At 48.0% G+C, this 17,199-nt stretch overlaps 1 protein-coding gene across 6 annotated transcripts in view; it reads left to right on the top strand.

Annotated features, from left to right (window-relative positions):
* Window positions 1-10,242: 10,242 nt before the first annotated feature.
* The window catches only part of Maco1 (macoilin 1), a 51,173-nt gene continuing 44,216 nt past the window's right edge, over window positions 10,243-17,199 (top strand). For 4 of the 6 annotated variants that reach the window (NM_001355501.1, NM_001355500.1, NM_025382.6 and 1 more), the window contains exon 1: window positions 10,829-11,136. Coding sequence is in view for 2 of the 6 variants with exons in the window: in NM_025382.6 (NP_079658.2) it covers window positions 11,057-11,136 (80 nt within the window). In the remaining 4 variants the exon portion in view is untranslated. Of the gene's footprint in view, window positions 11,137-17,199 lie in introns of all 6 variants that reach the window. The other 2 variants (XR_001784176.2, XM_006539100.4) reach the window with 1 other exon arrangement.

Raw genomic sequence — 17,199 nt, 5'->3', positions numbered from 1 at the left:
CTGTGCTCAGTTTGGAGGAAAGCATTCTCCTTTCTTGATATCCACCCATCCTTTAGACTTGTTCCTGTGGCCTGCCCTGTAAGAAAGGCAGGGTCTGGGGTCAGAGCTGATTCTGCAGTTTTGTGGCAGAGCATGACCCAGGCTCAGGTTTGGGTCCCAGAAAGAGGTAAAGGGGTGTTGGTTTCCTTTCTTTCTTTCTTTCTTTCTTTCTTTCTTTCTTTCTTTCTTCCTTCCTTCCTTCCTTCCTTCCTTCCTTCCTTCCTTCCTTCCTCCTTCCTTCCTTCCTTCCTCCCTGCCTCCCTCTTTCTCTCCCTCCATCTTTTTTTTTTTTTTTTTTTTCGAGACAGGGTTTCTCTGTGTAGCCCTGGCTGTCCTGGAACTCACTTTGTAGACCAGGCTGGCCTCGAACTCAGAAATCCACCTGCCTCTGCCTCCCGAGTGCTGGGGTCAAAGCCATGTGCCACCATGCCCGGCTTCCTCCCTCGCTTTCTTTCTTTCTTTCTTTCTTTCTTTCTTTCTTTCTTTCTTTCTTTCTCTCTTTCTTTCTCTCTCTCTCTCTCTCTCTCTCTTTCTTTCTTTCTTTCCTTCATTCTTTCTTGTTGTTATTGATTTTTTTTTTTTTAAAGTCAGTTTCTCTATGTAGTCCTGGCTGTCCTTGAACTTACTCTACAGACCAGGCTGGCCTCCAGCTCACAGAGATCCATCCATCTACCTCTGCCTCTCAAGTGCTAGTATTAAAGGTGTGCACTACGACCGCCTGGCTATGTCTTGGTTTCTCTAATTGTTGCTGGGGTAAAATTCTCTGCCAAAAGCAACTCAGGGGAGAGGAGAAATTTTGGTGCCCAGTTTATCATGGCGGGGAAAGCAAGGCAGCTTCAAGCAGCTGGCCATGCTGTGTCTGCAATTAGAAGAGAGCAGTGAACGTTGGATAGCGTTAGGCTCACTTTCTTTCTGTACACAGCCCACCCCGCCCACAATTAAGATGTGTCTACTCACGCTGAGATCCATGATCAAGATAATCCCCGCAGGCAAGATTCAAGACCAAGAGATTCAAGATTTTGTCAAGTTGATATCACTATCACAGAAGGGATAGATCAATGTCCTGGTTTCTCAAAATGGGAAACTGAGGCACGGAAGTGACTTTAGATTCACAAAACTTATCTTTAAAACTTATCCCATTGTGGGTTGGGGAGATGGTTCTGTGTGTAAGGATACTTGCTGTGCAGGCATTCAAACCAGAGTTCAAATCCCCACCATCCACACAAGAAGACAGGCAGGGCCTCTTGGACTTGTAATAGCAGTGCTACAGGGGGCTAAGGCAGGGGAATCCCTGGGGTTTGCCAGCTGCCAACCAAGTTCCAGGTTCATTGAGTAACCCTGTCTCGAGGCAATAATGCAAAGAGTGATAAAGATGGACGTCTGACATCCTCCTCTGACCTCCATGCGTGTGCACCGGTACCTGTACATGTGAGCCACATCCCACACCCACATGAGCAGAGACACAAGCCTTCCTTACCCGGAGGAACACATCACGGAGGGCACCTGGGAAGCTCTTGGGAAGCACATTCTACATGAATGGAAGAAAGCAACACAGGCTGTTCAGCCGTGCTGGGGAAGCGACCAGAGCCACGCAGCTCCAACTGCTCAGTTACACAGACAACCTGCCTGTTGTTTTTGTTTGTTTGTTTGTTTTGTTTGTTTGTTTTTAAAATTGGGACAAGGTTTCTTTGCATAGCCCTGCTGTCCTAAAACTTGGTCTGTAGACCAGGCTAGCCTCAAACGTAAGATTGGCCTGCCTCTGCCTCCCACTTGCGGGATTAAAGGCCTGTGCCACCACTGCCTGGCTTTACATGTTTATTTAATCTTCTGAGTACAGGCACCATCGCCTTTGCTTTACCGATGAGGAAACGGCTGCTTTAAGAGATGACGTCACTACCAAAGTTGCACAGCTAATAAATAGCAAGGCTGGGTTGCAACCCTGTGCACCTGACAGTATACACGTGTTGGGAACTTTGCATTTCTGCTTCCCAGGTTACCAAACCACTGTCTCTATTTCTCTAGGAGCCAAATAAGGTAACCTGCTCTGCCCTGCTGGCAGGATTCTTGGGAATCACTCAAGCATGCCTGGTATAGCTTCCAGAAGGGAGGGTGGGCATATGTACTGTGTTTTGGCATTCTGCTCTAGTGGCCAGATATTCCCCAGGTATGTGGAAGCAAGTGGGCGCTCGAAGTCTTCACATGCAGTCATGTATTTTCTGTAAAATCAGGGTTCTGTGAGAACACAGGACAACTTCCCATACCACAGTGTGGATGGTGTTCTGGCTTGCATGTAAGATGTTCCCCAAAGGCTCACGTACTGGGACTTGACTGTTGGATGATGGAGCTTTTGGGAAATGACTGAGTCCTGGAGACTGGGTCTTCCCACTATCCCCTTGTCCCCCTTGAGACAGGGTTTCTCTGTGTAGCCTGGGCTGTCCTGGAACAATTCACTTTGTAGACCAGGCTGAGCTTAAATTCACAGAAATTCACCTGCCTCTTCCCCCTGAGGGCTGGGATTAGGCTGTCTTGATGGTCAGTTTTTATTGTCAACTTAATGGGACTTAGAATCACCTTGGAAACGAACCTCAGGTGTGCCTGTGAGAGAGTCTGTAGATCAGGTGAATGGAGGTAGGAAGACCAATGTAAATGTGGGCGACACAATTCCACAGGCTGGGGTCCTGGACAGAGTGGAAAGAGACATGAGTGGCCCCATCCATCTTCCTTCTCTCCAGGGTGTATTTATTTATATGTATGAGTGTTTCACCTACATGAATGTTTATGTACCACATGTGTGCCAGGTGCCCTAGGAGGTAAGAAGAGGGCATTGGATCCCCTGGAACTGGAGTTAGGGATGGTTGTAAGCCTCCATGTGGGTGCTGGGGATGGAGCCCTGGGTCCTCTGGAAGAGCAGCGAGCAGAGCGCTGCACTGTTAACAGCAGAGCAGAGCGGTTTACTTTGTTTCTTGATGGTGACTGTGGGCAGTGCCCTGATGTCTTCCTGCCAGGCTTTCCTTACCAGGTTAGACCCCAAACTGGGCAAAGTCAGCCTATCCTTCCTCCGTAAGTTGCTTTGTTGGGTGTTTTACCGCAGCAATGGGGAAGGAACTGGGACAGATTCAATGGTTTGTCTGTCCTGTGAGTTTCACTCTAGAATGGCCTGTAGGGAAGTGGTGAAAGGTAGGGGGTGGGAGCTCTTAGAGAATGCAGGTCAGAGGAGGTGTTTCCTTGGGGGCTCTGTCTTGCAATGGGCAATGGGTCTCTCCTGTATTTTCTTTCCCTCTGCTTCCTGCCTATCACGAGGTGAGCAACCCTGCTACTTGCTGCCAGTATGGTGAAGCTTGCCCTTATCATAGACCCAGAATCAGCAGAGCCAATAACCATGGAGTAAAAACCTGCATCCTCACAAAGTCAAAATAGCAACTCTTCCCTCCAGGTTGTTCCCCTGAGTGGTAATGGCTAAGGTCCAGGTGAGGTCTCCATTCTTACTCTGGAAGATTGAGCACACCAAGGGTGTGAGCTTGCTCTAGGCCTTGGGTATGATCATTCAGTCAACACCTATGAGCTTTGGAGTCAAGCAATCTGGGTTCAAATCCTGACTCTGGAATTTATTAGCTCTGTGACCTTGGGCAAGACAATAAGTCTCTCTGGTTTTTGTCTTTGTAAAGTGTCAATCTCAGAAAGTTGGCGTGAAGAGGAAAGGAGGTGAGGGCTGGGGGTGTGCCTCATGTTTAGCTAGCATGTGTAAGGCCCTAGGTTTGACTTCCATCACCAAAATACAATTAAACAGTGTTTTCCGTACGCTTCTTTCAGGCGCCTTCCTATCCACACGGACTTAGACTCAACTCCCCCAATAAAACCAGAATTCTGGAGGCTGGCGAGATGGCTCAGTGGTTAAGAGCACCGACTGCTCTTCCAAAGGTCCTGAGTTCAATCCCAGCAACCACATGGTGGCTCACAACCATCCATAGTGAGATCTGACACTGTCTTCTGGTGCATCTGAAGACAGCTACAGTGTACTTAGATATAATAATAAATAAATCTTTAAAAAAACCAAACAAACAGAATTCTACAGCACAGAGTTGGAGGCCTAATTGTCAAAGCAGTTTCCAAGCAGCAAGGTCTTTTCTACAGCATTTTAACGTGGTGACTAAGAGTCCAGGCTGTAGGGGCAGATGGCATGGGTTTGAATCCCAACTCTTTCACTTACTGTGTGAAAGGGACAGGCTAAGTGACATCACCTCTCTGTGCAGAAAGCCTCTAACCTACATTATGGTATCAATAGTAATCTCCCCTTCACAACAGGGTTGCGAGAACGTCTATCACCTACAGAGCTTCAGTGGGAAGTGCCTGGGCAGCAAGATGGCTCAGCAAGGGTTAAGCTGTTGAACCTTACTTAATCATCCTGAGACTGATGACCCAAGCTTGGTCCCCCAGGACCCAAGGGGGCAGAAAGAGAGAGCCAATCCCTTCAACCTTGGCCTCTGACCCTCGGTCCTTCCCAATTTCAAAAAATAAATGTAATCTAAGCGCCTTGGCGAGCTGTGCGCCACGCTAAGCAGACTTCCCAGTGGGAACGTGTGGCAATACATCCCACCGATTTGCTTTGTGGGGCATCTGGGCTGTTTGCAGTCTCAGTGCCTTTCCTGTTGCCCACCAGACAGGCTCTCACATAACCCAGACTGGTCTCAGATGCTCTCTAGTCAAGGATGGCCCCAATCTCCTGATCTTCCTGCCTCCGCCTCCCACTTGCTCTAATTACAGGCTTAAGCCACCATCCTTGCCACATTGTCTGGTTCTGAGTGCCAAGGTGAGCTCCCTTCCTCAATAGGTTCCCTGGGGAGAAGGGTAGGCATGTGTAAGTCAGCTGTCTGGGCTTTGCTGGGTACAGAGCTCAAGACAGCTGGGGCCAATGCTACCCAGTGCTACCCACTGGAAGCTGCAGAGGGAAATGCCATGCCCGGGGTGGGGTTGGGGTGGCAAGGCCTCTTCCTTCTTTGTGAAGCAGGATCACTCCAACTCTGTTCTGAGCTCAGCTGAAAGCCAAATGCAAGTCCCAGCTTCTTGTCCTCATGATGTGTCAGGAAGGACAGGCCTAACTTCTCATCTGACCTCGCACCTCTGTTTTGAGTTTAGACAGTTGTTATTGGTTACTTCTCTAGCTTCTGTGACAAACAAAAACAAAATACCCAATAAAAGTGGCAAATGGGATAGGAAGTTCCAGAGGGGAAACCTGGAAAGGGAATCACATTTATAATGTAAATAAAGAAAATATTCAATAAAAGAAAACAAAAACAAAAAAAGACAGGAGTCAGAGCAAGATAAATAATTTAGACTTTGTGGGCAAAATGAACTCTAACACAACAATTCAATTAGCCATTGTAGGATGAAAGTCATCGTGGATAACAAGTAATGGCTGCGACACTGCATTTCAATAAAACTTTATTTACAAAAAGAAAAAAAAAAGTGGCAGAAGGAAGGGAGGGAGGAAGGAGGGAAGGAAGGGCCAGCTTCTTATGGTGGCTCACAGTCTGTGGTATGGTCCATCATGACGGGGATGCCATGACATCAGCAGCTTGAGGCAGCTGGTCACACTGCATCCCACAGTCAAGAGGCAGAGAGAGGCGAATACTGGTCAGCTCACTCTCTCCTATTTATTCTGCCTGGGACTGGGACGCCAGGCCATGGAATGGTACTGCTCACATTCAGGGTCGGTCTTTCTATCTCAGTTAACCAAATCTAGAAACTTCCTCATACACAAATGGTGATTCTAAATCTCATCAAGTTGACATTCAAGATTAACTACGGAAGTGGCAGACTCTTGTAGCCCAGGTTGGCCTTGAACTTCTGATCCTCCTACTTCCACTATTCCCTGCTTCCATAGGTACTTACCAGAATACCTGACTTAGGAGAGGCAGGAGAGGACTTTGTACATACCAGGCAAGTGCTCTACCCAGACCCTAACCTACTTGAGAGCATATCATCTCTCTTGTTAATCATCTGTGAGATGGCCACTGCTGACCCCCTCTGCTTTTCAGATGGGTGTTGAAGCAACTGAGAAGGGGTGGGGTATGTTCTCAAAAGACACTGCTATAAGTCGCTTACTTTCGTGCTCTCTGGATCTCAAGAGGCTATCTCAGGGCTTGGGGGGGGGGGGGAAGGGGACCACTTGGCTAAAGCCCAAGAGACTAGTGACTTGTTGGTCTGAGAAGCATAAAGGAAGAACTTGGAGAAGGAAGTCCTCTTTGGGCCTGTGGCCTGTCCCTCCACTCATGGCAAGAAGACCATTCTCTTGGGTTGACAACATGGCTCTGTGGGCAAAGGCACTTGCCACCAGGTGCGACCACCTGTGTTTGATAACTGTAGCTAACCTATAACAGCAGAAAGAGGAAAGAGCGTTGGTCTATACATGCTGTGCACAGCCCTTTCCCAAATAAATAATATCTAATCAAAATACATTCGTGGGGGCTGGAGAGATGGCTCAGCAGTTAAGAGCACTCACTGCTTGCTCTTGCAGAGATTCTGAGTTCAATTCCCAGCAACTACATGGTGGCTCACAATCATCCGTAATTGGATCCGATGACCTCTTCTGGTGTGTCTGAAGACAGCTACAGTGTACTCATATAAATAAAATAAATAAACATAAAAAAAAAGAACAGAGTTTTCTTACCTTCTTATCGCAGACACTGTACACCAACTCTGGTTGCCATCAGCTTGGCAGGCTCAGAGGTTTATACCCCCCCCCCCTTCGTGGGCTGGTGCTGAGCTACCGGCTCCATGAGGTATGATGGTCAGGGACCTCAGCCTTCTGTAAAACAGAGCTAATACCAGGCTAGAAGCAGCTCCAGAGTGGATTCTGGCACAGAGTAGACAGGTGACACAAGGACACAGAATAAGGGGTGTCCCTGGAGTCCCGAGCCCAGGCCCTGGTAAGCTCAACAGGCTAGTTGGGTTACCTGTCCTCCATAAGCTGATTAAGCAGACACATTAATAGAGAAAAAATCAGATTTATTTTTCTGGCCACATTGTGGAAAGGGACAAAGCTATCCAGTGATTCCCCCTTTACCCCTCCACAGGTTCAAATTCAGTCCTAACAAGAAGGCCTACAGAGAGCCAGAGGTGTGCAAGAGATACACAGTCTGGGTCAAGAGGCACTCCTGCCCACCCTTGACCCAGGATTGTCAGCTCAATGCTCTCCAACAAGGTGCTCTGTGAACTTGTAAAACTTCCTTGAAGCCCCTGTTCTGGCTACCCTGGGCCTCAGACTTTTTTCTCCTAGCCTAGTTTATTCCTGTGGGATTCCAATTTCTTGGGGGCTACTGTTTTCCTAGTCTGATGAGTCAAGGCTGCAATTGAGCAACCCTTTGGAATATCCTCACTCCTGCTGAGCCAGTTACAGGCTGGGCCGGAAACCCACACCTCCAGGCGATCTGATGGCTGCTTCTCAGCCATCACTCTGAGAGCCGGTCCAACCTTTCTCTGCTTGATTTAGGTTCGCCACAGTAACCTTGGCCACACCCTCCTACTTCTCCTAGCAACAGCACATTTCTCCCTGCACAGTTCTGACACCTCTAGAGCACCCTTGCTGGGAACCTGGTGGCAGGCTGCACTGTGAGCTCCAGGAACTGATGCGTCTGCAGCACTTGTGTTGTTGGTCCTCTGAATCGCTCATCTGTCTAATCTACAGTGGGAGCCCAGGGAAGACAAGCCGAGCAGAAGAAAGTGCGGTTGCTGGGCCCCCAGATCCAGAACCTTCTTGTCAGGGAGGAAGGATGTTCATCACAGTGTCTAGAGCCAGGACCTAAGCAACTATCTGCTCCCCTCAATGCATTCATGTCGCCAACTGCCTGTACTTCCTTTGTGAATCAGTCTGCAGCAGCTGAAGTCTTGGCTACTCCAGACATTCTGTTTCTTTCCTTTCTCAGTGGTGGACAAACCTGGGCAAAGCTTCTAATGCTTCCACATCTGGTATTACTACGCTGGAGTAGAGGTCAGAGAGGCACACGTCCAAAGAGCAGTCACTTGAGAGCAAGGCATGGTGGTGCACACCTGTAATGCCAGCCCTGGGGAGGTTGAGGCAGGGGGAACTCAGCAGTTCAGAGGCCAGCCTGGGCAACACAAGGAGACCCTGTCTTCAAAGGGGGAAGAAAAGAAAACAAAGAACAGAGCTGGTTAGGTTAGCTTGTGCTTAAAATACTGGTTGGTACTTTGGAGGTTGAGACAAGGGGGTATTTGCAAGTTCAAGGTCAGCCTGGGCTGTAAAAGGAGACCTTGTTTCAAACTTCAGGGTCCAAAACAAAAACAAACAAGTAAAGCAAACAACAGAAAGGGTTGGGTAGGGGGAAAAAAAGGAGGAAAAAGAAAAGAGCAGGGAGTTGCTTCAGCAATAGCATGATGCTGGGCTCTGAGGGCTCATTATCCTTCATCCTTAAGGCAGACCTCAGTGTAATCAGAGGCTCTGAGGGATTCAGTAACTTGCCCAAGCTAGTAAGTGGCCAAACTGGAATTTCAAGCTTGCTCTTAAACAGCAGGAATCCTTGCCATTTTTTTCAAAACTGCATCTCCACAGGGTATAGATTTGATCCTCCATGGTGGACGGACAAGCTTCACCCTAGCTACTTTAACACACTGCCAGAGACGGTGTAAGTGGGAGAAAGAAGGGAAGAAGGGAAGAGCAAACTGGTAGCTGGGTTTAAAACAGAGCACGTAAGCCTGCATGGTGGCACACACCCTTAATCCTAGCACAATGGGAGGCAGCAGAAGGTAGATCGCTGTGAGGTTGAGGCCAGTCTGGTGTATAAAGCAAGTTTCAGGGCAGCCAGAGCTACAGAGAAACCCTATCTTGAAAATCAAAGAAATACACACACACACACACACACACACACACACACACACACAGAGAGAGAGAGAGAGAGAGAGAGAGAGAGAGAGAGAGAGAGAGAGAGAGAGAGAGAGAAATATGATCCTGGTGTATAGACCAAGTTACAGGTCAGCCAAGGCAAAGCAAGAAACCTTGTCTCAAACCAACCAACCAACTCAAAAGGATTGCTTGCTTGAGTGGCTCACAAGAGGAGAGTAAGTTCCCATGCTAAGACTCTGGGTACCATCAACACTGGGTTTCCCTTCCAGGTACCAGGGAAATCTTTGAAGGCACTGATGGGAACTTAAGAGCTTTGGAGTGATGTTGACTAAGATGGGTGACCACTGGCCAGGAGAGGTGCCTGTGGTCCCAGGGCAAATCAAGATGGCATCGAGTTACTGGACATATAAAAAAGTAAAAGTGTGCTAGATGACTGGGGACTCTAGTTACTGAGGGGGTGAGGTGGCAATGCCACTTGCTAGGGCATTCTGCAACCTCTTAAAGAAATCTTTATAAAAGGTTGTAACAACACGTAAAACGAAGACTCTGATATGAAACCAAATGTCTACTATGTGCTCGATTCTATTTTATAGAAATAATAACAACTAAGCAAGAAAATTGTGTAAGACATACACTAAAATGCTTCTGCCAGTAGTCAGGAGCCACCAGTGATTTGCTTCCTATGGCTACTTTCCCACACTTCCCCGGTTTTGCTATTTATTTATTTATTTATTTATTTATTATTTGTTTGTTTATATAAATTGTTGGTACATGTTACAGCCTTGGCGGTCTTCACTTCGTAGACCAAGCTGGCCTCGAGCTCAGCGATCCACATGCCTCTGCAGTGCTGGGATCAAAGTGGTGCGCCACCAACAACGCCCGGTAGTCTTTGCCGCTTAAAAACCAAAACCAAACTTATTTAGGAACTGTGTTTGTGTGGGCGTGCGTGTGGGAGGTCAGGCGGCAACTTGTAGGAGTTCCTTCTATCCGCCCACCACGTGGATTCCCGGGTTCGAACTCGGTCCTCAGACTTGGCAGCAAACGCGTTTCCCCGCTGAGCATCTCACTTGTCTTTTTGCCGTTCCGCCCTCACCGGTAAGCTACAGAGCTAGTGGGCGGAAAGAGCAAACGACCGCCTCACGCAGCCTCTGAGGCCGGGGAGGAGCCCGCGGAACCCTCAGCCTGCGCAAACCTGCGGACGTGGAGCCCGGCCACGCCGCCGCACACGCCCCCGGCAGCCCCGCGCGGCGTCGCGCGCACCCGAGGGGCCGCCCCTCTCTGGTGACGCGAACCAGGGGCGGACCCGCACAGGCCCCGCCCCACCACCTCCGATTGGTCGGCGCGCTGTCACCACGTCGCGGGAAGCTGGCAGGGTGTGTGTGAGTGTGTGTGTATGTGTGTGTGGTTTGCTTTGTCATTCGTGGCCCGGCTGACGCGGCCGGTATGGCTGCGTGCTCGGCTGCCCGCAGAAGGGGCCGCGGCGGCGCTCCCGGGACGCCCTCTTACATAAGGACGCGGCTGACTGAAGCACATGTCAGCGCAAGGTCCCCACACGCAGCGCACCACGCCGTTCGGTTCTCACACGCCAGGCGGGAGCCCGCGGCGCCGCGCCACACGGTGTACGCCGACGTGGGCCTCCCCACGGCGAGACGCAGCCCAATAACCGCGAAGCGTACCTTCGCAACAAGGCATAATATAGGATGTTATATTTATAGGGCCTATTTATAAGCCTCTATTTAACTCTTTTCTGATAGGCCCGGCCACGCGTCTAGGCCTTATCCTGATTGGTGTGTCCTTCTGTCCTTCAAAAAGGCGGGCTTAAGGGTCCGTGTTGCCTCAGCGGGCACCGGGATTGGCCGTGCGCGGCGCGGCGGCGCCTTCGATTGGCTATGCGGGCCGTCCGTCGCGGCAAAGGAGGCGGGGCGGGCGGCTGGCTGGTGCGGGGCGGGCGGGCCCCGGAATTGTCATTTCTTTGTTTCCGAAGGCGGAGGAGGCTCGGCGCCCCCCTCCTGGCCCCCTCCCCCCCGGTGCTGGCTCCATGTCTGTGTGACCGGCCGCAGGGGTAGGATTCAGGCCCGACGCGGGGCGGGCGGGCGACGGCGGCTGAGGTGAGAGGCGGCGGCGGCGGCGCGGCTCGGGCACCGGCCCCCCAGCGGGAGGATGAAGCGGCGGAACGCCGACTGCAGTAAGCTCCGCCGCCCCCTGAAGCGGAACCGGATCACCGAGGGTATCTACGGCAGGTGAGCGGCGGTGCCGGGCGTGGGCCAGCGGGTCCCGGGCGCCGCTCGGAAGGGGCCCGGCCCCGTTATGTAACCCCCCGACTAGGCCGCATGCCCGCGCCGGGGGCTCTCCTGAGGCGCGCCGCCCGCGGAGCGCCGGGCCAGCCAGCCAGCCGAGGGTCCGCCCCGGGCCACGGGGTGTGGCGAGGGCCAGGCGGAGGGCGCGGCGGGCGCGGGCGGGAGCCACGGGGCCGCCGTTGGCGGTGGTGTGTCGGGGGGAGGGGCGGCACCCCCGCGGCCCGGAGCCCAGAAGCCCGGGGGTCCCCAGCAGGCTGTGCGCTCGGTCCCCTACCGAGCCCGGGTCACGCTGGGCTCGGGGGTTGGCTGCCCGAGGCTCGTGGACGCGTGCGGCCGGGCGAGCGAGCCGCCAAAGTTAGGAGCTGCCAGGGGCGCGGGACCCTCGGGCTCGGGGCGGGGCCACGCCGGCTACTCTTCTGCGCTCTGCTGCCTCACGGGGTCCCCACCTTGGCTCGGAGCGCCCAAGGCTGATACCCCCAGATCGTGCCGGTGACACCGCTCCAGACCGCGGCTTTTCTCAGTTCCTCAGCAAACATTCTGACAATTGCAAGCAGATATTTTGCAGGGATTCTCGCCCAACTCAGGTTTGGGGATTTTTTTTTTTTTTTTAAATCCTCTGTTCATGAAGGAAAGTGGTGTCCCTTTAAATAGAAATTGAATCCACTTCTCCTGGACAGAAGGACAACAGGTTCATGGGGCATTTCGGTGACTGTCACAGCTTCCCCAAGCCCAATTTGTGTGCGGAGGTTATTTTCTGGAAATGCCTATTTCCGAGGCGAAGTAATTAGTTTACGACAGAGAGTGCTCAGCATGCGGTTGAAGGCTTTACTTGAGTCCTCTTGGCGCCTTACGGTTTAGGTCTTGCTGTGAATCTTGGAGAAAAATACAGGCGGTAGCTGATGACATCCAAGTTGTAGCATAGCTGTACACCTTACACATGCGGTTGTTTACACGTGTGAAGTGGCTGCCCTCCACAGGCAGGTGACTTACCTAACCATGAAGGGGGATTCTTCAAGTTTAAAAGGAGTAAGAAGTCAAAATCCTAGGCTAGATGATACGTAAGGAGCCACGGATCGCATCCATTCATTCAACAAACGTGAATACTATTTGCTCAACAGTGTTGGAGTCAGTCAGGACACAGCTGTTAGCAAAACCGATGAACATGGTTGTTGAATCAGATGTGACAATAAGTAAAACTGAAAAAGCAAACCCAAAATTTTCTGGCAGATTGAATGGGTGGAGGCAAGCCTGCGTACTATAAATTCTTGAATGAAGGAAGGCTTTTTTCCTTAGCCATTGAAAACATTAGAAGAACTTCCCATTAATAGCAGCGCAAGAATAGAAAATAGAAAAAGTGTGTTAAAGTTGGCAGGTTAGGACCCTGTGGTATTTGAATTTCTATTCACAGTCACAGAAGATGAGCCCCCTCATGACAAGATTGGAAACAGCTGTGTTGTTTGCCTGATTTCTGGTGTATTTTAGCTTTTTTCCTATTTAAACAAACACCTGGTTTATGACTTGTAACTCAGCAGCGGAGCAGTTGACATGGAGTTCCTCTTTTAATGAAGATCTATTGTTATACTAATGGGCCTTACTTAGCCTTTGAATTTCCTTACCCTAAAGGTTAATAGTAAAAACACTACGTCCATCATTCAGTTTCATGTGTAAAACTTCAAAAACCTAATTGGTGCTTCAGCTCTGTCTGCTCTCAGCTCTGTTGGGCTTTCTTTGTTAAATGTCAGTAAAGGAACATAAATATATGTCTACCTGTCTTTTTTGTTTGAGGCAGAGTATTTCAGTTCCCATCTCTGTTTCTTTGTGTTATGGAGTACCGCAATGGGAAAATCATACGGTGTTTTATCCCCTTTCCGTTTTTAAGGACTGTGTTGGAAAACTTCCAATATTTGTTAAGAAAATGGAATGAGTGGGCTAGTTATAAATTAGGACATTTGAGGATTCATGGATATCAAATGTCTGTTGATCATCAAATTAAAGTCTGTATTCAATTCTGTTTCATGCCATCTATTGCCTGTTTTGTTTCTGAACATCTGGCCAATTTCATCTCATTAAAAAGGAGCCCTCTTCCCAAGGGCTGTGTTGACAATTTTGATATCCACTGTCTAGTCTTCTGTTTCATAGCCTAACCTTCCATGGCGTACTGTGTTCACGCTTCTCTTGTGCCTTGGCATGTGTGAGGGAGCTGCTAAGATGAAAAGCACTGGACTGCAGCCTACCAGAGACCTGGGCCAGACTCAAAGTCCCAGCCCTGATGCTTTGGACGAGTAGAACATCCACTACTTTGAAGCTCACTTCTCCCACCCGTTAAATGACCTTTGAAGATATATAAATATACATGTGCATATACAAACACAGTTTGTTGTGGAACTCCTTATAAATTCCAATGCTTTATTCAGACATTTTTTTTACCATATTATTGCTATTATAGCCTATTCTTTAAGGAGGCATGAAAGGCCATTAGATTTGACCCAATCAAAAGCCAAAGTTGACTAATAATAACACGGGACCACTTGCTGCTCAGTGCTGCTTTAAAGCAATGAATCTCAACCTTCCTAAGCTGAGACCCTTCAATACAGTCCCTCATGTTGTGGTGACCCCCAACCGTAAAATTAATTATTCTCGTTGTTACTTCATAACTAATTTTGCTACAATTATGGATCATAATGTAAATACCTGTGCTTTTTGATGTTGATGGTTTTAGGGCACCCCTGTGAAAGGGTCATTTAACCCCCAAAGGGGTTGCAACCCACGAGTTGAGAACCACTGCTCTAAAAATCCTGGTGCTTTAATCATGGGCAGCTATTTCTGAGGTGATTGTCAGAGGAGATCTCTCATTGTCAATATCATAGCTCTGTTGGAATTCTGTTTGAGGGCCAAGATGCTAGGGAGTGTTAATCTGAGGTATTGTATTAATGCTGTATATATGTACATATATATACACACATATATACATATATTACATAGATATGCATATACATATATAACGTGTATACATACATACAGATATGCATATACATTATATATACACACACACTATCTATATCTATATCTATATATATCTATATATATAGTGAGTCCCGGATTCTGGTGGGTTCTTCTGCTCAGACCTGGGGAAGTGCTTCTGGGTCACCGCCGGCTGCCGGCTCTTGGTACAATGAGGAAAGTCCTCCCCCCTCCCCAAAGGGTCGGAGCACTAGGAAGGTTGAGAACCATTGTTTTTTGTTTGTTTTTTTGTTTTTTTTTTTCGAGACAGGGTTTCTCTGTATAGCCCTGGCTGTCATGGAACTCACTCTGTAGACCAGGCTGGCCTTGAATTCAGAAATCTACCTGCCTTTGCCTACCAAGTGCTGGGAATAAAGGCATGCACCACCACTGCCCGGCTTAAAGATTTATTTATTATTATATCTAAGTACACTGTAGCTGTCTTCAGACAGCACCAGAAGAGGGTGTCAGATCTCATTATGGATGTTGTGAGCCACCATGTGGTTGCTGGGATTTGAACTCAGGACCTTCGGAAGAGTAGTCATTGCTCTTAAGAAGAGCAGTCAGTGCTCTTAAACGCTGAGCCATGGATCTCTCCAGCCCCAAGAATCATTGTTTTAAAGCAGCACTGAGCAGCAAGTGACCCCATGTTATGATTAGTCAACTTTGGCTTTTGGTTGGACCAAATCTTATTTCCTTTTATGCTTCCTTAGAGAAATATATATACATATATGTACGTACATACTGTGTGTGTGTGTGTGTGTGTGTATGTATATATATATATATACATACACATACACATATACATATATATATTGTATATGTACAGTACTATATACACAAACATGTCCATCATCTAAAGATCCAAATAGTCTCTCAAAAATGTTATTCCAGTCAAGTTAATAATTAGGATTAAGAGGAAAGAAACAGGGATGGTGTTTTTGTTATTACTAAGAGCTGCCATTAAGTGTAATTAAAAAAAAAAAATAGCTGAGTTACCATAGAACCAAACAGGTAGGCAGTCACTATTCAGGTGTTAAGTGGATAGATAAATACATAAATATAAGCTAATACAGTCTATTCATAGAAAACCTACCTTGTAGAGCTGTGGAAGCTATAGGATAAGACATACGTCTCAATTTTCAGGGATTTACTGTCTAGTAGGCCGAAGTAATACTCTTAAATTTGTACAGTGGCTTAGAGCTTTCAAAGAAACTAGGGTTCTGTTCAAGTAAAAAATGTTTCTGTTGGATCAGACTTCAACTTTGTTGTAGTTGTTCACCTGACCCATCAGCAGCTGGTTTCTCCCTGTGCTATTTTATGAAATAGACAGTTGTTACTAAGAGAGAAAATGCTTTCCAACTCAAATGAGGTAGACTTGAAAATTATGAAAGCCAAGTTACTAATAATGAAAACTCCTTAATTACTACACATGGAAGTTCCTGGACTCCTGGCTGTGAGTCCCTCCTCATGCTGCCCTCAACACCAGTCAGTGCACTGGGCTTGCTGCTAAGCATCTCAATACAGTGCTGATTCTCCTGGAGGGGGACTGCCTGTTGTGTGGTGTCCAACTCTCTGCGTAGGTCACCCTATCTCTTCTAAGACTTTAAAAGAGGAAGGTATTTAGGTAAAAATATGTTAATTATAAGATGTGGGCAGAAATATACTAAAGTATATTTCAAGCCTCTATATTTAAAATTGTTACTTAAAAGAATAGAGTAAGAATTTTAATTCACATGTGCATGTCCAGCGTCAGGAAATGGTTTTCTGTCTCTGTTTCTGGTGGTTGAAGCTTGCACCTCTTCATTGTGAACTTACAGCACTTCCTATATGGGGCTCCACTTGAAGTGGTGCCTGAAGCTTACAGTGTAGTACTGGACCTGACAGCACAGGGCTTTAGGACTGCCCTGCATGAGACTCTCCTACCTTTGTTTTCACAACAGTCTCCTGGTCTTCCAGGTTAGAAGCCACCAGTCTTTGCACCCTCCTTTCCTTTCCAGTTTCCTTTTCCAGACCCTTGTCTACACAGCACTGTCTCTGGAGGATTCACTCGGTTGTTGTTCCTGCCTCTTTAATGATGTTTTCTAAACCTGGCTTTAGATTCCTTTGGGCTATGTTTATTAAAGTCACTGGAGGCTGGCTGCCTTGATTGTACATGTGTTCTGCAACTGGAACTCCAGATTCCAGTGTCGCAATCTCACAGCCTGCAAGCATTTCTGTAATCTTGGTAGGCATTGACTTTAACAGGCCGGACCTGTCAATAAAGGACCCAGGCACAGGCTCTGTATATTTTAGAGACTCGCTGGGAAGGGTGAGTGTAATGAATAAATCAGTGTTCAGATAAACACTTAGGTTCATTATTTCTATAAACTACAATTAAACAGATTGTCACACTCAAATGTTTGTGTTTTAATTTTGTGCCTGTGGAATATTTAGGAAAAAAAAACTTTCCTCCAACTTCCAGTATGATCCTTTACTGTCTTAGTAGTTTTGGTAGGTTAGTTTTATTAGGTGTTTTGAAAAGCCCTTTAGTGGCCTGGAGAGATGGCTCAGTGGCTCAGAGCTCTGGTTACTCTTGGCAGAAGACCTGGGTTTGATTCTCAGCACCCACATGATAGCTCATAACCAACTGTACCTCTAGTGCCAGGGAACCCAGTGCTCTCTTCTGGCCTCTGTGAACAGCAGCAGGCACAGGCAAAACACCCTGACCCTCCCCCTTCTCCCCCCCCCCCCCTCAAATAAAAGTAATAAGAAAAGAAAAGCCCTTCAAGTTGTTGCTGCTGGATTGGGGGTTGGGGGACACATGATCCAGTTCAGCTTATTTGTAAAACCTTTCCTGTTGTAGGAGCTGTATTCCCTTTGTCTCTGTTATGATTGCTTAGGGCCCTCCTTTTGAACCTCCATAGTCTTGGAGATGGATTTAACTGTGAGCTTAGGAACTTGATACTTCCACTAACTTCTTATTCTTACTATGCACCCTCTTCTGTGGACTTACTTGGTGTTCTC

This window comes from Mus musculus, chromosome 4 (genome assembly GCF_000001635.26).
Source record: "Mus musculus strain C57BL/6J chromosome 4, GRCm38.p6 C57BL/6J".
Lineage (NCBI taxonomy): Eukaryota > Metazoa > Chordata > Mammalia > Rodentia > Muridae > Mus > Mus musculus.
Note: the sequence above shows the minus strand (reverse complement) of the source record. Positions and strands in the feature narration are given on the sequence as shown.